We start from the raw sequence: 20,779 nt of genomic DNA on the forward strand, positions 1-20,779 counted from the left end.
AAAATTGGTAATGTATAGCACATGTCAATCCGATTTGGCAACTGCGATTAGAAAAATAAAACTAACAACGATTGAATTGTCGACTGCATATGTAGGCACCAATTGAATTGGCAATAATGTACAAGAAATAAGTGCACCGCCAATATATTCATTGTCCATACTCCTTGTACACGGTCGTCAATTCAATTGACGCCTCCATCTACTTGTCATGAAATGTCACCAATTCAATTGACGCCTCCAAATAGTCGTAAATTCTATGGATGCTAGCTCTATTTTTTAATGCGGCGTCAATTGGATTGACATATACTCTGATTTTTTTTCCTTCTAAAAACTTTAGTACTTTGGAAATTAGTAAGGATTGAAAATATTTTTTTGAAAAACTGAGTTATTTTAATAAAAAATTCCAAAATTATAATTAAGTTTTTTTGTAATATTAATACTTTACGTAGAGTAACCCATTAAAATTGAAACTAAATATGCATGAAAATTAAAATCTATTTTTTCCTTAAATAATTACAAAATAATTAAATGTATTTTTTAAACTAAATTTATTTCTTTTATTTACTTACCAAAAAAATATAAAATTACCAAATTCAATATAATAAGATTTAAAATATCCCTAATAAAATTTAAATTATGGATGTGAACTAGGAATTGCTAAATACCTGATTTTTAGTAGATTATTTAAGAATGCATCAACTTGTTTGGTAAATCAATTAATAATAAAAACAAAATTAACTAAAACGGGTCACATATATATTACAGTGTCCACATCACAGAATATCACAGCACTGAATCCTAACCACTCTTATAAACCCATTGCTCTTCCCGCCGTTTCAGAAGGAAGAGTGTGTTTTGTGACTTTCCAACGATCGTCGGTTCGTTCATCTTCAACCTAAAACGCGTCTTCAGTCGCAAACCCTAAAACACTTTCTTTCTCATTTTTTCCTCTCTTCTTCTTCAATGGAACTTCGTCGTCGTAAAACTCTCCTCGATGATGTGGATTCTGGTAACTAAACCTTTCTCACCTTTACTTCGTTTTTTTCTCATTTATCTGTCCGTGGTTTCAATGTTTACTTTGTTTGTGTATAGTCGTTGAGAAAATGTTGAGACTTCTGATATGTTTATAAGGTTTAAATAGGCCGCCATAGCTTAAAGGCTTTTCCTGAAGTCGTTGTGACACTGGTTGCGGTTGTCGCTGTGTGAATTAACCACAATTTGTTCTTTAACATAAAAACGGTGAATAATCGGCAATACTGGTGTTTATTATTATTTTATGTTTGTCGTTTAGATAATAGGGTTGATGCATAGTTGTTGTGATTTTGGATTTGGTTTTGGATTATTGAAGATGCAGTATATTGTGTTTGGTTTGGGGTTTTTCTTTTAGTGTGGGGAGTTGAGAATTGTTATTTTGAATAAGGTGTGCTTTTTGTTAGTGTTTGCTGATTGTTGATTACTTTGGTTTTTTTCGTATGTATGTATTAGCGGCTGACAAGGGGAAGCAGCCCATGGATGATACTGGCAGTGACACTGATGAAAGTGATCTTGATTCGATTTGGAGTTCTGATTCTGATTTTGAAGGTAAATCTGTTTCCTTTATTCCCTTGTTTAAAATTTTGTGATGATTTACTTGTTTAAGATGTTGCGAGTATGATCTTAAACTTTGGGAATTGTTAATGATGTGGTAGTCCGTTTACGGTTCTAGTTAACTTATGAGTTATGTTTGGACCCTGAGTTAGGAGTAAAATTTACTAGATGAAAATTGAAACCATTTTACATGGATGAAAATTTTTCTTTCAAAAATTCAATGCAGCTGAAGACTTTGATGGGCAGCTCACTTCTGACTTGAATCAAGTCCCAACTTTAAGCATGAGTGATTCTGATACTGATTCTTTAGTTAAAAAGATAATGGCACAGTCTCGAAAGAGAGGAAGAGAATCCGTGATAAAAATCGAAGACCTGAGTGATATAGAGAGAATGCTGGAGGAGCATGTTGTTGAAGCTCCAATTGATCCACCTAAGGTGAAAAAGAAGCAAAAAGCAAAGAAAACAAAAAATCCTAAGCCAGTGTTGTTATGGCATGCTTGGAGAGATGAACATGACAGATGGATTGATCAGAATTTGTTGGAAGATGTTAACTTAGATCAAAGTGAAGTGATGAATGAGACGGCCGAGGCATCCTCGGATCTGATTGTTCCTTTGCTGAGGTACCAAAAGGAATGGTTAGCCTGGGCTCTGAAGCAAGAAAGTTCTGTAACTAGAGGAGGAATCCTCGCCGATGAAATGGGCATGGGGAAAACTATTCAAGCAATTGCCCTTGTCCTTGCTAAACGGGAATTTCAACAAATGAGTTGCGAACCAGATGAACACTCAGATTCACCCGGGTCATCTAAAGTCCTTCCTGCGATCAAAGGAACCCTTGTCATCTGTCCCGTGGTTGCTGTTACTCAGTGGGTTAGCGAGATTGATCGATTTACTTTGAAAGGAAGCACCAAGGTTCTGGTTTATCATGGGGCAAAAAGAGGGAAGAGTGCTGAACAGTTCTCAGAGTATGATTTTGTAATAACAACATATTCTATTGTTGAATCGGAGTACAGAAGACATGTGATGCCTCCTAAGGAGAAGTGCCAATATTGTGGAAGATTATTTAAGGAGAGTACTTTAACTTTTCACCTGAAGTACCATTGTGGGCCCGGTGCTATTAAAACCGAAAAACAATCAAAGCAAACGAAGAAAAAGAGAAGTGGTCAGAGTTCAAAGGGGGATGGAGGGTTGAAGCAGGGCTCTATCAAGAAGAAGGAGAAGAAAATGAGCTCAAGAATAGAAGATAATGAGAAGTCATGTCTCCATGCTGTTAAGTGGCAGAGGATCATATTGGATGAGGTCAGTTGGGATACTCTAGAATGGTTAAGATCTAATTAAATTATACTACTTGTTTCATTCCGAAAAGAATTATTTTCTGGAATCAAAGAATCATTTTGTATTCTCTTTCCGTATTTCTGAACCAACTTATATTTAGTCTCTTTCTTGTATAACACTGCCTAATTAAACTTTTATGGTCATCTGTTATCTCCAACTTATTGTTATAGAAAAATCAAGAAAATAGTATTACGACTCAAGCTTAATGTTTTGGCTTTGTTACTATATTCACATTTCTTATTATGTTAGGTTCAGACATTTAACTTGTTGATACTTCAATGAATTGACTTGTTTTTTTCCCCATTAATAGGCACACTATATAAAATCTAGGCATTCTAACACTGCAAAAGCAGCTCTTGCTTTAGAGTCTTTCTACAAATGGGCATTAAGTGGCACACCCCTTCAGAACCGTGTTGGAGAGCTATATTCTTTGGTAACTTGCCAGTCTTTTTGCTAGTAATTTATTCATTGTTTTTTTATATATTGATTTGTCAAATAAAGCTATTCCTAAAATGCTGTTAGGTGGAGAATAAGGGATGTTTTATATAGCTTATAATCTTATCCAACATAATCGAAATACAATGCCATGTATGCAGGTACGATTTCTGCAGATAGTTCCTTATTCCTATAACCTGTGCAAGGACTGTGACTGCAGGACACTTAATCATAGGTTTGGCTTACGCTCAGTATATTTAATGCACTTTTTGGATTTTAATTTAGCAGGCAGTGATTTTAATTAAGGACCCAATTTAATACTAAGGGTTAGCTTTTCTACTTTCAAGTACTTAATCAATATGCTAAAGTGTTTTTTCTGTTTGCATACTTTGATTAGCAATTTTGTTAGTACATTAGTCTGTTATTTATATTTTTTATTATCATTATTTCACTGTTCACTTATTATATTCACTATACATGTGCTCTTGTGTAGCTCCTCTAAACAATGTTCAAACTGCCCCCACAGTTCTGTTAGACATTTTTGTTGGTGGAACAAAGTAAGTTCTGCAGTTTTTGGTCTTTTTTGGGTTCTACATATTAGAATGAGTCAGAGAGAAGTCATATTCCTTGTAATTTTATACAAGATGTTTAGCTGATGTTTTATTATCTGTTAAAACTTGATCAGAATATTGCCACACCAATTCAATCATATGGATATGGTGATGGGGGGAAAAGAGCCATGATATTGCTCAAAAACAGAATTTTAAAGAGCATAGTGTTAAGGCGAACTAAAGTTGGCAGGGCTGCTGATCTGGCACTTCCTCCTAGGATCGTAAGTTTTTGTTTCCCGTTGGCTAAGTTTGGATTTCTTCATATGGAGAGACTAATTTATTTCTACAACATTTCTACCTGCAGGTATCATTGAGGAGGGATAGCCTAGATACAAAAGAACAAGACTATTATGAATCACTATACAGTGAAAGTCAAGCACAGTTTAATACGTATGTCAAATTCTTTATCTTACTGCCTAGAATATGGTAAAATGCAGTTTTGTATTTGACAAAATTGAAATGTGTTTGACATGAATGACATTATATTTATTTAACGGTGTTGAGTTTATGGATCAAATCACTAAGTTGCGAATTTTCAGCGGTTCTATTATTAATGAGGGTTGTCTAGTATCTCTATAACCCCATAAACCTGGAAATCTTCCTCTAGAATACTGATACCATGAAAAAAATTGAAATTAGGGGTTGAAGATGTGCTTAATGAGTAATGAGTTACATAAGAGAGGTGCATGAACATAGCAACAGTATTACTGCATTATTTCCTGAGTTTGCTTGTGGCGAGAGAAGGAGCAGCAACAAACAATTTCACACATTTGCATGTCTCGCCGATCACACTGCCACATCCAATGAGTTCCCCACTGCGCCGCATCAGTAAACGTGAGCTGATGCGTGCTATCTCATGAGATTTCGCACGCGGTCTTGACAACACTTGGGACTTGTTGTCGATGGCGGATGGCGATCCATAGCGGAGAGCCAAAATCCCGCCATACCAACCGCTTTGTGGCACCATTATAGCGGATTATGGCGAAAAACCCGGCATTATCTGCCAAAGTTTACCATTGCGGTGAGCCTGAACCGCCGTGTTCAATTTCAATAGCTGTATGCAAATGTTTAACTTAAAAAATGCCAACATAAACACATCCTTGCATGAATTTTTTTATAAAGCATGGTTTTATTAATATGCTTTCTCTTTTACAGGTACGTACAAGAAAATACTTTGACGAATAATTATGCTCATATTTTTGACCTCCTCACACGACTACGTCAGGTGAATGATAAGGGGACATAAAAATCGTATACTTTTGCTGTGGTATTGATATTTTTTTTTATGCTTTAAATCTGGAGATGCATTTAAAGAGTTAAATATGTTTTTAGTCCCTCTAAATATATCAACTCTCATTTTTAGTCCCTCTAAATATATCAACTCTCATTTTTAGTCTCTTTAAACATTTTCTTCAAATATTTTAACAATGATATTCATTCAAAAAAGTCATTTGGAATATACCATGTGAACTTTTGTTAAAAAAACTAATATTAAAATTGGTAACAGAACATTTAGAGGGATTAGAAACGATAGCTAATATATTTAGAAGAACTAAAAACATATTGAACTTGCATTTAAATTATGGAAGCTTTCGAAACTTTTAGCACTCATAACTAAAGCATCTTAAGTTCTTGTATTTCTAGTCATTTAAACATGTGTTTCTAACTTTTTTTTAGTTTTTCCATGCTGACGATTTCATTTAGAATCAACTTTGGTGCGGAAATTAAATTTGTAAAAAAAATATAGCCTGAACTTAGCTTACACTTTAAGAGTAAAAAATCATATCAATAAGTTTTTCATTTATTTATTTTTTTCAAATTAGAAACTGTTACAAGAACAATTGTCATAAATTGAACAGGCACTATATGATAGACATTCCATAGTTTTATTTTAAAACCGAGTGACTTGTTTGAAATATGGTTATAAGCTTTATGAGTTATTAAACTAGGAAGTAAGTTTCCTTATTTTCAATTAAAAATATATGTTTGTACTCTTTTATCTCTGGAAGGTGTATGAGATCTTCTGCCACGGGCTTATACATATCTGGCTTAAATATACAGGCTGTGGATCATCCTTATCTTGTGGTGTATTCTGCAACTGCAGCAGCACTAAAACAAGGGAACTTGGCTAGTAATGGTAATGTTGAAGTAGAATGTGGCCTTTGTCATGATGTAGTTGAAGATCCCGTGGTTAGTCATATCTTTTCTTTTTCTAATTAAACTTTCATTTTTTAAAATGCTATATACAAGTTCCTCTCTGCTAATTTTAACGTGCTACTGATTTTCCTTCAAATTTCTTTTAATTTATTAATTCAGGTTACCTCTTGTGAGCATACTTTTTGCAAGGCATGCTTGATAGATTTCTCTGCTTCCTTAGGTCAAGTATCATGCCCCTCTTGCTCTAAATTACTCACTGTTGATTTGACTTCCAACAAGGATGCTGTGGTTCCTAAAACAACAATTAAGGGGTTCAGACCTTCAAGCATTTTAAACAGAATTCAGATTGAGAATTTTCAGACAAGTACTAAAATAGAGGCATTGGTATGTATACATCTTTAAATGATACTATATATGATCTTTATCTTCTTTATTTTTGGCAAGTATGAGTAGTTCTACTAGCTTTGGGTTGGTTTTTCCTTTTACCCGCAAGATGCAATTGATCAATGGATTGATGCATGTTCGAACAAACTTTGATTATCTGAAGTGGGGTGTTGGTGAAAAGTTGAAGTTCCTGCCATGTGACTAAGAGGTCACAGGTTTAAATTGTGGAATCAATTCCTTGTAAATGGGTCTTTCATTTTCCGGAACCCCGAAACTGCAAAAGCTTTTATATTATATCACCAAGCATCCTTTAAAGGAAACTTTAGTAAAGTTATTAGGATTTTGGGCTTGCAAAATTATCACAGCTTACATATGTATTGAAAGACAATGCAGATGGAATTCGAGAGGGTGGGTAGAAGTGGGAGTGAGTTGGGGTGGGGAGAGCGACCGGCTGTATGACAAGCATCAGCTGAATTTTATTTTTCACATGGCAACAAAAAAAAGCTTCTGTTACTTGGTGTATATTCTGTTATGTGCTTATATTTTACAATGTCTTGTTACTCTTCGTCTACCTCAACGAGTTTAAATGGTTGTGTAGAGAGAAGAAATTAGATCTATGGTTGAAATGGATGGTTCTGCAAAAGCTATTGTTTTTAGCCAGTTTACATCATTCTTGGATCTTATAAACTACTCCTTGCAAAAGGTAAATTTACTTCACTATCTATTTTATTTATAAATGAAAAATGCATCGGGATGATGACATGGTGAACTAATTGCAGTCAGGTGTATCTTGCGTTCAATTGGTTGGAAGTATGACATTGGCTGCTCGGGACGTCGCCATTAAGAAATTTACCGACGACCCAGACTGTAGAATTTTCCTCATGAGCTTGAAAGCTGGAGGCGTTGCTCTGAATTTGACCGCAGCATCTCATGTGTGTAATCTTTTTTTTTGCATAATTATGTCAACCTTTTGGTTTTCTACTGTTTAATTTAAGTTGAGTTGTGAAGTAGCCAGAATCATGTTACTTGTCATTCTTAAGTTGGAATTCTCATGTGGTTAACGATTTGTTTATTGCTCAATCTCAGGTTTTCCTCATGGATCCTTGGTGGAACCCTGCAGTGGAGCGTCAGGCTCAGGACAGAATTCATCGTATAGGGCAATACAAACCAATCAAGTACTGCTTCTTGCACATTAAAATTGCAAACATTAGAAAAATGGTTAAGTTAATAGAAAAACATGTTAGGTTTGTTCTTTTATTTTGAAGTTCCAACATTATTTTTATGTGCAGAATTGTGAGATTTGTCATTGAAAACACAATCGAGGAGAGGATCTTGAAACTTCAAGAGAAGAAGGAACTAGTATTTGAAGGGTAAGTTTGAAGCTAAGATTGAATTAAGGATGCCCTGCATCTTTTGCCATAAGTAATGACATCATTTATTGTCTTTTTTTAATAGGACTGTAGGCGGTTCTTCTGAGGCTCTAGGGAAGTTGACGGTGGCCGACTTAAAATTTCTCTTTGTTACCTAAGCTGGCTATCTTGACAGTCAAATTTTTTGATACTTCCTGGTATACATTTTTTGGGAATTATTTTTTGATGATATGCATCATTTAACTTCCATGAAGCTTAACAAACGCATTAACTGTAAATAGGAGGTATATTTGGCTATATGTGAAGCCTCCCTGAAACATGAATCTGGGTGGTGTGACTTTTTGTTTTTACTAAAAAGTTTGAATGGACTTAGTCTTATTGTTTACATGAGGTCGGTTATATATATTCAAACTATGTTACAATGAAGTCTTTTTCACTTCTAGCAGTTTGATTATCTTTGATTACTATTCTTATTTTGTTTATGTTACGTATTATTTTGTTTAGTCTTACTTTGCTTAGTCTTACAACACAAACTTACCAATGTCGGCAATGTTCTTACGTATAATTTCGTTTAGTCTTACAACACAGTGTCTGTCATATAGTCTGTCGAAAAGTTCTTTCACCTCGAGTGATATTTTCATATTGCATCAAATACACGAGGCTCTCTTCTATTTTAACCATTCAATTTAAGTTTGATGGTTTGCATTTCTTTCATTTCTCTATATTTTCTACTATACATTTTTCTCACTCCTTGATTCTTAAGGAATAGTATAGCTCCTCAAAAGTTTGAGTTCCTACATTACTAATTGCTTTTTTGTGTCTTTCTTAGGTTTCTTATAATTTTTCATAACTTCTGCATTTGTATACCTAAATCAATTTTTAAAACATTCATTTTTTATTCTAACATTACTTTAAACATTTTTTGTTCCACTAATTTCTTTTTGAAAGCCAATGTAAAATTAATAAATAATGCTGTGTACTAAATTTTTTTATCCATAGGTCCGAACCTTTCTAATTCTTCCAACATCTTTTTTATTTTTATTTTTCTAATTCTATATGCCACTTGTCCCACTTATCATTAAGGTTTCTTTGTGGCTATTGACATCTTCCTCAAAGATTTTGTGTTGAAAAACTTTTTGTTTTTTACCTTTTAAATGCCACCACTTGAATAATGAAGCTTCTTGTAATTTCTTCTTTTTCTCTCTTCTCTTAATTCGTACATTTATAACCAATAATTTTTGTTGTATAGTTAAACTCTCTTTAGGTATTGTAACTTTATTGTCCAAACAAACCTTTTTATGTGGTTTCCTAATAAATAAAAAAAGAGAACATGTCGCCCAACTCCTCTGCGATAAAATTAAGCTCTCTTCTATAAAGCACATATTAGCTATAATAGGATAAAAAATTGACAAAAAATCAAAGTAGGGTTTACCCTCCTCATTGAAGCCATATTCTTTTTTAAAACCTCAAAATCCTTCAATACACTCACTAAACAAACCTTTTTATGTGGTTTTCTAATAAAAAAGAAATATATATGAGAACATGTCGTCCAACTCTTCTGTGTGATAAAATTCAACTCTCTTCTATAAAACACATATTAGCTATAGTAGGATAAAAAATTGACAAAAAATCAAAGCATGGTTTACTTTCCTCATTGAAGCCATATGCTTCTTACAAACCTCAAAATCCTTCAATATACTCATTGTATGTACATTTAGATCTTCTTCTTTATCTTTTCTCTATTTTCTCAATATGGTATATTTTCAAATAAGTCTTTTTCAATTCTCCTAAATTTTTACTTTGAGGTGTTCTACTAATCCAATCTAAGGAATGTAACCACTAATAACATCAAAATCAGAGGTATCTTGTTGCACTATAAATTTCAAGGTTATGATTTGATCTTTCACACTTCTTAAACCCAATTTTTTTAACTTCGTTTCAAAAATAATTCATTCCTCATTTATTGGTCTTACTTTGCAAGCGTACCAAAATTTTAATTAAGTGTTGTCAAATTCATTCACCTCTTCATCTATTCATTTAGTTTTTCGTAGACACGTAAAATTGATCATTTTCCTAACAATTTTGTCTATTAATTTCATAAATTTTCATGTAGAGGTGGTAAAACGGACCGTGGTCCACCAGGCCGGACTGCGCACCTGCCAAAAAATGACGGATTAGGTTGACATTTTGGGTCTGCTTACCCGTCGCAACCTGCCCCGCGGGCGACAACCCGTTTTTATCCAACCTCATGCACCAATTAGTACACTATAGTCTGATTGTTCTTCTCCATAAAATAATGGCCTGCTTCAATCCGTACTTCATCAGCAGAAGACTCTGAGCAGTTCATAACCAATATTATGATAGAAGTTCAAATTCATATGCTACAACTCCCTGTGAAAGAGATGACCTATCAGCTTGGAGCATGTATGAGCCAGAATGGGAAGACAATGTTGACCATGTATCTCCATATGGCGTATCTTCAATATTGAATGAGTTCCATGTTGTTGGTGCCTGCATAAATTTAGTGAATGAACAACCACCTTTTTAGACTGATAATGGTTAGTTCCTTTCAGTGTATGATATGATGAATGATCATTCATTAAAAATATTCACATACTCATACCCATGTTTGTATATGTCATAATCTAAAAATTGTTCAATATCTTGGAAATTTCTTGTTCCATTGTGTAGTTTGTTGTTAAACCAAGTGCCAAATTTCAAAATAATTGTTGAAAGTTGAAACACTCTATAAAAAAGGCTCAACGAACCCTCTTTTAATTCACAAAGCATAAATGTAATATTTCCAACAAACTACACAACAGAACATGAACATTTTGAAATCAATACTATGAAAAATTTAATTGAAATGTAAAAAAAGTCTATTAATTTATTTAAAATAAAAAATAAATAGGCGGACAAGTCCGCTGTCCGCCAACCCGTCACCTTGGTGGGGCATGAAAAATCTTAAAGTCCCATTTTACTTGGCAAGCATGCCCGCCCGCCCCTGTTTTGGCGGGCTTAAAGCGGGGCGGGACGGACATCCCCTTTTTCCACCCCTAGGAAGAATGTCTATATTTCATGTTCTAAAACGAATTCTATTCTCATGATCTAATTTATTTATCCACATCTCTTAACAAAAATGTGGGAATTCTTGCTTATTTTTCACTATATCCAGGTGGTGATGTCAAGCCCTTACTCATTTAACACTGCACTCGAGCTGTACAACACATTGTTTCTCAGAAACAACATGTCATTCCTATTTTAGTATTGGAGAAGTATGCCTTAAAACATTTGAGTGATGAAGAGAAACAAAACATGTTTTGATATCGCCAAAAATCATAAAGCTGAAAAGCTGAAAAGCAGCAAGAATATTGACAGAAGTCATCAAAGTTGCAAAGGCAGGTCTGGAGGGCGGTAGGTCCGGTCCAGTGTTTTAAAAATTTGACCGATCATCAAACGATGAGGGTCCTGGTTGAACCAATAGGTCATTGGTCAAACTGTATGACTAAACCAGATTAAAACAGACTGCATGACTAAACCAGATTAAACTGGATAACTCGGTTGAATAAATCGTCTCTATAACAAAACTATATAGTTATTAAACCGATTGAACCAGATGAGTCGGTCTCTAAAAAAATCACGACACCTACAAAATTTCAAAATTTCAAAATATCATAATTTCACAAGTTTATTCTTTAAATTCAAGTTCTAAAAATAATCATCACACGCAACAAAATAGTACAAAATATTAATTTAAATAAATTTCAAATAAAGTCCAATTGCAACGTAAACTGAATAACAAAATACTAATTAACTAATAAATTTAATTTTAAGGAGGGAAAGTCGTTTCAAATAAGTTTTGAATAAAGTCTACTTATATTTTTTTTTTAAAAAAATTATCAATACGACGTTGTTTTGTTTGAAAAAAAAGCATTTAAACCTCCAGTTCTCCATTGTTTACTAGTTTTGTTTGGTCCTGGTTTGTTCATAACAGTTTAAGTTGTTTATCCAGTTAGGGTAAACAACTTCTTTTGTTTTTTTTGTCTTTTATCATATTTTTCCTTGTTGTGGATTTGCTTTCACTTTTGGCAGGTTATTGTGTTTATTTAGACCATTTATTTAAGTTGACATGGTTCTTTATGAAGGGAAATCGCGATATAAAGTGCAACAGAAAACAAAATTTCTCTTAAGCCAATCTTTATGAATGATTCATGATTACTCATAGAAACAAATACCTCTTGTGGAGATTAATACAATTTGATGCAGAATCAAAAGAATGATCACAAGCGTTGAACGGAGAACGACGTCTCTACCTACTCCATATGAATAAAGTGCCTTTAATCTCATTGCTAGCTGCTACAGATGAAGACCTTGAGAGAGAGAGAGAGAGAGAGAGAGAGAGAGAGAGAGAGAGAATACAACTTGGCTTTAAAATTCATCAAGTGTAAAAGCTTCCACATAAGGGTTCTATTCATAAAACCGATTGTGTGGGATGCAAGCTAAAAAAGTCTATTTAAGTGCACCATACCTTACAGTGTATTGTATTTCACTTAAGTGTAAGGTACCTAATGATATTTCGTATTCCACTTAAGTGCATTGTAACACCCTTCTAAACCCCGCGGCAATTTAATTAAATAGATCAGAGTAACATGTACAAGGGCGTCACAATTCATAAATAAAATAAACAACATCGGTCATATGTCATGCATTCACTGAAGAAACATCTAAACATAACTCATAAATCAAACATCTCATGTTTATACAGCGGAATAAATCATCAAACTAGCATCGCACCATCAATGCTATAATCCTCAAAATAATTTAAACAAAATAGAGTTATTGTCATAAATTTAAAAACAACGTTCCCCCAGTGTTACATCTATTAGAGCATGACCCGACGCTAACTGACACATTGACTCATGAGCTAATCCTCACCGAGTCGAAGCCGCTATCCTCAATGTGAAAAATATAGTGTAAGGGTGAGTCTCATTCACAATTAACAAATATTATTGCATTATAAATAACAATACATCAATAGTTATATTATTCACCCAATTCATCTATATTTAGATAATTCATCATCGCACGAATCACATATCACCAAAACATAACAATGAAATACATTCATTCATGTTATCAAATTCATGCATATGAATGCAATTGACTCTATGCATGTGGTACCAAACATCATCAATGGGAATCACCCACTGACCGATCTAACATCATCCAGATACGGCCCTGCCAGCACAAATTCCACACAGTGGGAATCTTGCCCTTCACTGAATCCTCTCATCATTAGGATTCAGCCCTCATCAAATGGTTATGAATGCATGCAAACATATATACAACATACTTTCATCATCATCATTCTATGAGTAACATCATCCTATACTCATTTCATCATCATCATCATCATCATTATTAAAGCATGTTTATATATACATTAACATCATCCAATATAATTCAAATCATCATCACCATCATTACAGAACATACATGTATTACACTAATCATCATCATCATCAAAAGTAAGAATATACATGTATTCACATCTTCCAAAACAAGTCAATCATCATTATACAATTCTCAACAATCATCACATAATCATGTTTTCAAACACATCTTATATTGTCACATCTCATCACATATGTCAACAATATATCATCCATCAAACGAACAAAGTATTCACATCATACTCATATTATCACATGAAATATCTCATGAGTTCCATTACACAATTAAACAAAATCGTCATACGAATCATTGTTTAAAACATAGCATGTATTCTCATATCTCATCATATATATGTACAATACATCATTCATCAAGCAATAATTCATAATTCAAAATTAATTGAAAGATACACCTCATTTTATCATTTAAACTCATAGGTTATCTTATAAGGTTCATCATACTCGAAACGACACTAAAAACGGAGTTACGGATCAAAAGTTACGCATCATTAAACTTTCGAAGAAAATCACAAAACAGAATTTTTACACACAGAAGTCATACGAGTATGGAACCTCCCATACGCGTATCATCCGAAGTCATACGCATTTCAGTCATCCCATACGCGTATCAACAGAACTAATTTTACACTGAAAATTCCCATACGAGTATCAACACTCCCATACGCGTATGACAGAATTCCATACGCAAAACACCAGTATTTCTCCAAAAATATGCAATTTCGCACCAGTCCGTTTTCCACTCGTTTTCACTCATAACAGGCTACGATTTTAAGTCTAAAACACCATATTTTCACACATTAACATATGGCATTCATCCAATTTCATCAATCTATTATCCTATGTCAGTTTTACACATTAAAACCTAACTTTCTATCCAATTATTGGAAACTCATAACTCAGATTCAGTGTTCATGGAAGAACGCAACAACACAACAATTGATACAATACCCACAACACAAACATCAATTAACATACAATTCTATATAGCATTCACAGAGGTATTCATCAATTATTCAACTTCTATTAAAATCATCCCAAAACCTAACTCTGACATATGATCAAATTTGTTAGAACAAGAATTGTTCTGATCAATATTCTTAGTTTTGATGATAACAATGTATATGAATTTTGTATAAGACAATGTGGTACTCTAATCCTATGCATTTTCCATTTCAGGAAATATATATAGAGTATGCACAAATCAGCGCAAGAAGCACTGACTCAGAAGGTTCAAGTATGCAACATCAGAACATGCTCTCGCAAGACATCAGAAGATGGTCAAGCAGAATCAGAACATGGTCTATTGAAGAATCAGAAGAACTTGAGATCAGAAGCAGAAGCACTGAAGTTCTCATGGTATCACGCTAGAAGCACTTCAAGGTCAGAAGACAAGAAGATGCTCTGCACCAAGTTGTTATGACTCTGATATATTCAAACGTTGTATCTACAAAGATCAGATCAGAAGCAAGTACTAGATGGCAGGCTACGCTGATTGACAAAAGGAACGTTAGAAGCTATTAAAGGCAAAGTCAGTTAAAGCAGGAAAAGCAAGGCTCGAGGCAGTTGACAAACGAGTGAAACATTAAATGCAATGCTGTACGGATCACGCAACGCATTAAATGCTCCCAACGGTCATCTTCTCAAACGCCTATAAATAGAAGTTCTGATGAGAAGCTGAATACAACACTTTGCGCAAACATACAGAAACGCTGTCAAATTCAAAAGCTCTCAAACTTCATCTTCAACCTCACTTCATTACTGTTGTAATATCTTAGTGAGATTAAGCTTAAACTTTAAGAGAAATATCACAATTGTGATTATAGCTTTTTAAGAAGCATTGTATAACTCTTGTAAGAATTTGTTTACATTCATTTGTAAAGAACTAGAGGAGATCAAGTTGTGATCGGATTCTCTATAAAGTCTTAGAGGGTATCTAAGCATTGTGTTCCTAGAGTGATCAGGTTGTGATCAGAATACTCTAGAAGACTTAGAGGGTATCTAAGTGGAAAACCATTGTAATCAAGATTGATTAGTGGATTAAATCCTTAGGTGAGGTAAATCACTCTAAGGGGGTGGACTGGAGTAGTTTCGTTAACAACGAACCAGGATAAAAATCATTGTGCAATTGTTTTTATCTTAAGAGTTTTTAAAGTACACTTATTCAAACCCCCCCCCCTTTCTAAGTGTTTTTCTATCCTTTAATTGGCATCAGAGCGTCGGTTCTAAGTTGCAAGCACTTAACCGTGTTTAGAAAAGATTCAGGAAGAGAAAAACGCTAAGTCAAGATGGTTGAAACTCCACCTCCTGCATCTACATCTGCCTCTGCTGAGCAATACAATGGAAATGGTAACAATGGTTACACTAGACCACCAGTATTCGATGGTGAAAACTTTGAATATTGGAAAGATAAACTTGAAAGTTACTTTCTTGGTTTAGATGGTGACTTATGAGATCTTCTGGTGGATGGTTAAAAACATCCAGTGAAAGCTAGAGGAGTAAAGCTTACAAGACAAGAAATGAGTGATGATCAAAAGAAAGAATTCAAAAATCATCACAAGTGTAGGACTATTCTGCTGAATGCTATTTCTCATGCTGAATATGAGAAGATATCAAACAGAGAAACTGCCTATGATATATATGAATCATTGAAAATGACTCATGAAGGAAATTCCCAAGTCAAGGAGACCAAAGCTCTTGCCTTGATCTAGAAATATGAAGCCTTCTAGATGGAGGATGATGAAAACATTGAGAAAATGTTCTCAAGATTTGAAACGCTAACTGCTGGATTAAGAGTTCTTGACAAGGGATACACTAAAGCTGATCATGTCAAGAAGATCATCAGAAGCTTCCCCAGAAGATGGGGCCCAATGGTGACTGCATTCAAGATAGCAAAGGATCTGAATGAAGTCTCTTTGGAAGAGCTGATCGGCGCCCTGAGGAGTCATGAAATAGAGCTGGATGCTAATGAACCTTAGAAGAAAGGTAAGTCTATTGCATTAAAATCTAATTATAAAAAATGCACTAACGCTTTTCAGGCTGAAGAAGAAGATTCTGAAGAATCAGAATTAGAAGAAGAAGATGAACTGTCCATGATCTCCAGAAGGGTAAACCAACTCTGGAAGAGCAAGCATAGGAAGTTCAAGAACTTCAAAATTTCTAAGAAGCTTGAACATGGAGAATCTTCTGGAAGCAGAAGATCTGACAAGAAGAAGGTCACATGCTATGAATGCAATGAGCCTGGTCACTACAAGAATGAGTGTCCAAAACTTCAGAAGGAGAATCCCAAGAAGAAGTTTCATAAGAAGAAAGGTCTTATGGCAACGTGGGATGATTCAGATTCAGAATCAGAATCAGACTCTGAAGGCGAGCAGGCAAACATTGCACTGATGGCCACAGTTGATGATGGATCAGAATCTACATCAGAATCAGATTCTGAAGAGGTATTTTCTGAACTATCTAGAGAAGAGTTAGTTTCCAGTCTAACAGAACTTCTGGAACTCAAGGCTCATCTTAGTATCAAATACAAAAAGCTGAAAAAGCTATTTGATTCTGAAACTAAGAAGCTGGAAGTGGAAAATTCTGAACTGAAGGAAAAAGTTTTAAAATTATCCAAAGATATTGGATCTCCTTCTGACTCAGAAAAATCCATTCCTAGTCTCAATCATATTCTGAAAGAATATGACTCGAGCTTTAGAAAGTTCTTATCTAGAAGTATTGGCAGAAGTCATCTTGCTTCTATGATATATGGTGTTTCTGGAAACAAAAGAGTTGGCATTGGCTATGAGGGTGATACCCCACACAAATTTGAACCTGTAGATGATATGAAAATCACATACAAGCCATTGTATGATCAGTTCAAGTATGGCCACTCACATGATATTAGGCTCACTTCACATGCCAAAAGCTTTCATGTTACACACACTAAGAAGCATGTGACACAACCTAGAAAATATCATGCTGCTAAACCTAAGGAATATCATGTTGTACCTCCTGTTGTTTATTATGCTAAACCCAAGTTCAATTAGAACTTAAGGAAAACTAACAAGAAAGGACCCAAGAAGTTGTGGGTACCTAAGGAGAAGATAATTTCTGTTGCAGATATCCTTGGCAATTAAGTCAATTAAGTGACAATGGTTATGACATAATCTTCAATCAAAAGTCTTGCAAGGCTGTAAGTCAGAAGGATGGCTCAATCCTATTTACAGGCAAGAGAAAGAACAACATTTATAAGATTGATCTTTCTGATCTTGAGAAGCAAAAGGTGACTTGCCTTATGTCTGTTAGTGAAGAGCAATGGGTCTGGCACTGAAGATTAGGCCATGCTAGTTTGAGAAATATTTCTCAGATTAACAAACTAAATCTGGTCAGAGGACTCCCAAATTTGAAATACAAATCAGATGCTCTTTGCGAAGCATGTCAAAAGGGCAAGTTCTCCAAACCTGCATTCAAATCTAAGAATGTTGTCTCTTCCTCTAGGCCGCTAGAACTTCTGCATATTGATCTGTTTGGACCAGTCAAAACAGCATCTGTCAGAGGGAAGAAATATGGATTAGTCATCGTAGATGATTATAGCCGCTGGACATGGGTAAAGTTCTTAAAACACAAGGATGAGTCTCATTCAGTGTTCTTTAAATTCTGCACTCAGATTCAATCTGAGAAGGAGTGCAAAATCATAAAGGTCAGAAGTGATCATGGTGGCGAATTTGAGAACAGATTCTTTGAGGAGTTCTTCAAAGAAAATGGTATTGCCCATGATTTCTCTTGCCCTAGAACTCCACAGCAAAATGGAGTTGTAGAGCGAAAGAATAGGACTCTACAAGAAATGGCCAGAACCATGATCAATGAAACCAATATGGCTAAGCATTTCTGGGAAGAAGCAATAAATACTGCATGTTATATTCAGAATAGAATCTCTATAAGACCTATTCTAAATAAGACTCCTTATGAGTTGTGGAAGAACAGAAAGCCCAACATTTCATATTTTCATCCTTTTGGATGTGTTTGTTTCATTTTGAATACTAAAGATCATCTTGGTAAGTTTGATTCTAAGGCACAGAAGTGTTTCCTTATTGGATATTTTGAACGCTCCAAAGGCTACAGAGTATACAATACTGAAACATTGGTTGTTGAAGAATCAATCAATATCAAATTTGATGATAAGCTTGGTCTTGAAAAGCCAAAGCAGTTTGAGAATTTTGCAGATATAGATATCTCAATCTCAGAAGCTGAAGAACCAAGAAGCAAAGTATCAGAAGCTGAAGATCTAAGAAGCAAAGGATCAGAAGATCAAGTTGCTGCATCTTTAGAGAATCTCATAATTTCTGAAGAGCCAACAGTCAGAAGATCTTCTAGACTCATATCTGCTCACTCAGAAGATGTCATTCTTGGAAAGAAGGATGATCCTATCAGAACTAAATCTTTTCTAAAGAATGGTAGTGAAAATATTTGATCAGAATCAGAAGATGAGAAGTTCCACCTTTCATCAGAAGCAAAATCAATGAAAAACAGCTGTCACCAAGCGCTTTCTGATGGTGAACACGTGTTCACACGATAGGTAAAAGCGTGCGTGAAACTGATGGGACGCCGCCCTAGGTAACTGTGTGAATCATTCCAAATATCACGTTCTCTCACCTAACGTCACTCATCATTTAATGCATTTGATTTCAATTGATTTTGTAAATGTTCATTCTCAAAAATTTATTGCATTCTTTTTCAAATCCGCTTCTATATATTCATTTCAAATCATAACGTTTATCTTTTTTCACTCTCATTCTCTCTCTTCTTGCATGCATTTCTGCAACTTGTTTGCCCTTTTTTCTAACCCTAAACACAAACCCAAGAAGAAACCCAGTAATCTCAGTTGTGCTCAAATGGCTGCTTCTTCATCGCAAGTCGTTGGTTCCTCTTCTCAGCAATGTCAACAAGGAGAAGAACAACAGATTGTTCCGGTCATCACTTTCTCGATTCCGAGGAATGAGTTAGAAGTGATTTGTGAGTTAATTGTTGATTTCGACAGTCTGGAAGAACATGAGTTCCGTCTCAAGAATAACATGCTCTTTCAAGGATGGACTTCATTGTTCTCTGAGTTTTGTGGACCAGTTTATCCAGAACTGGTAAAAGAATTTTGGGTCCATGCTGTTGTTTCTCCTAAAGCAATTATATCTTTTGTTCATGGAAGAATGGTTGTCATCACTGAGAACATTCTGAGAATGATGTTTGATTTGAGAAACCCTGTTGGTGTCTTTGAATCTGATCAAAGAACGGATTGGGATGTTGTTCTGACTGAACTATACACAGATGTGAAGAAAACAAAAGATGTCAAAGATATGAAGGTCATTTACAAAGTCTGGACCAAGATTCTTCTAGGGTGTTTCTATCACAGAAAAGCAACCCATTCTCCAAACTTTGTCAACAAAGAGCAATAATAGATTCTGTACTGCATTGGTACTCAGAAGAAGGTTGATATCATTTACATCATTTTCAATCATATGTGGCATGCTGTAAAGGACTCCAGAAATGCGTTCAGAATGAAGAAAAGAAATATTATTCCTTTTGGAAGAATCATTAGCAATCTTCTGGTTCATACCAAGACTATTGAAGACTTGGAAGCCCAAGGAATTATCAAGGATCCTGTTATTGCTACAGGAAGTTTCTTAAACGCCAACACCTTGAGAAAGATGAATCTTATTCAAGTTGTTAGAAACGTTCCTCAACCTCTCCCTAGGGCAAGAAGCAGAAGAAGTCATGTTCTTGCTGAGTTCGAAATGTTTTTCAGAAGTGAGCTGCCAGAAGTTAAGGTTCAATATCTGAACACTCTCAAGGAAGATGGTGCCAATGATGCTCCTGCTGGAGTCAGCCGTAAGAAAGCCTCTACCTCCAGGCCTGCAGTCTCAGAAGATGTTTCAGAAGCTGCTCAAGAAGTTGTTGTCAACAAAGAAAGAAGGACAAAGCGCAAGTTTGATCGTCCTTCTGTCATCAAGGAGAAGGAAACTCAAGAAGAAGCTGCTGCAGAAGGTGATGAGAATGTTGTTTTGGAAGAAGCTGAAGTTGAAGAAAATCAATATGTTTTAGTTGAACATATAGAAAAAGAAGCTACTGAGAAAAAGAAGAAGAAGAAGAAAAGAAAGTCTAAGAAAGTAGAGGATGAGAAGGAAGTTGAAAAGAAGAAGAGGGAGAAAAATAAAAAGAAAAAGGAAGTTATTGTTGAAGAAGAAGAATTTCTAGAAGCTGTGAATCAGCAAGTAGAAGAAGTGTTTCAAGAAGAGCTGAATAAGGAAGAGCAACTGAAGGAAACTGCCAGAAAGAGAGAAATTGCTCTGGGCAAGGTAAAATCTGTCTATGAGAAGAAGAAAAGAAAAAGGCTTGAAGATGATTCTGAAGGGTCTCAGAAGATATCCAAAGATATACATATCTCTGAACCTGTCTCTGT

At 34.9% G+C, this 20,779-nt stretch overlaps 1 protein-coding gene across 1 annotated transcript; it reads left to right on the forward strand.

The window, feature by feature from the left end:
- The first annotated feature begins 783 nt into the window (after nucleotides 1–783).
- Nucleotides 784–8,302, forward strand: LOC131601767 (ATP-dependent helicase rhp16-like). Its single transcript, XM_058873658.1, has 16 exons — nucleotides 784–1,009; nucleotides 1,486–1,581; nucleotides 1,814–2,883; nucleotides 3,230–3,352; nucleotides 3,516–3,589; nucleotides 3,848–3,911; nucleotides 4,040–4,186; nucleotides 4,270–4,355; nucleotides 5,121–5,190; nucleotides 6,027–6,155; nucleotides 6,282–6,506; nucleotides 7,105–7,209; nucleotides 7,286–7,438; nucleotides 7,593–7,681; nucleotides 7,796–7,876; nucleotides 7,962–8,302. The coding sequence occupies exons 1-16, from the start codon at nucleotides 964–966 to the stop codon at nucleotides 8,032–8,034; spliced, it is 2,631 nt and encodes an 876-aa protein (XP_058729641.1). The 5' UTR covers nucleotides 784–963; the 3' UTR covers nucleotides 8,035–8,302.
- The last annotated feature ends 12,477 nt before the right edge of the window (nucleotides 8,303–20,779 follow it).

The sequence above is a fragment of the Vicia villosa genome, linkage group LG5 (assembly GCF_029867415.1).
Source record: "Vicia villosa cultivar HV-30 ecotype Madison, WI linkage group LG5, Vvil1.0, whole genome shotgun sequence".
Taxonomy (NCBI): Eukaryota; Viridiplantae; Streptophyta; class Magnoliopsida; order Fabales; family Fabaceae; genus Vicia; species Vicia villosa.

Coding starts and splice junctions, on each gene's coding strand:
- LOC131601767 (XM_058873658.1), top strand. CDS start 964: ATGGAACTTCGTCGTCGTAAAACTCTCCTCGATGATGTGGATTCTG. Junction 6,507..7,104: donor GTACTAAAATAGAGGCATTG/GTATGTATACAT, acceptor ATGGTTGTGTAG/AGAGAAGAAATTAGATCTAT. Junction 7,439..7,592: donor ATTTGACCGCAGCATCTCAT/GTGTGTAATCTT, acceptor GCTCAATCTCAG/GTTTTCCTCATGGATCCTTG.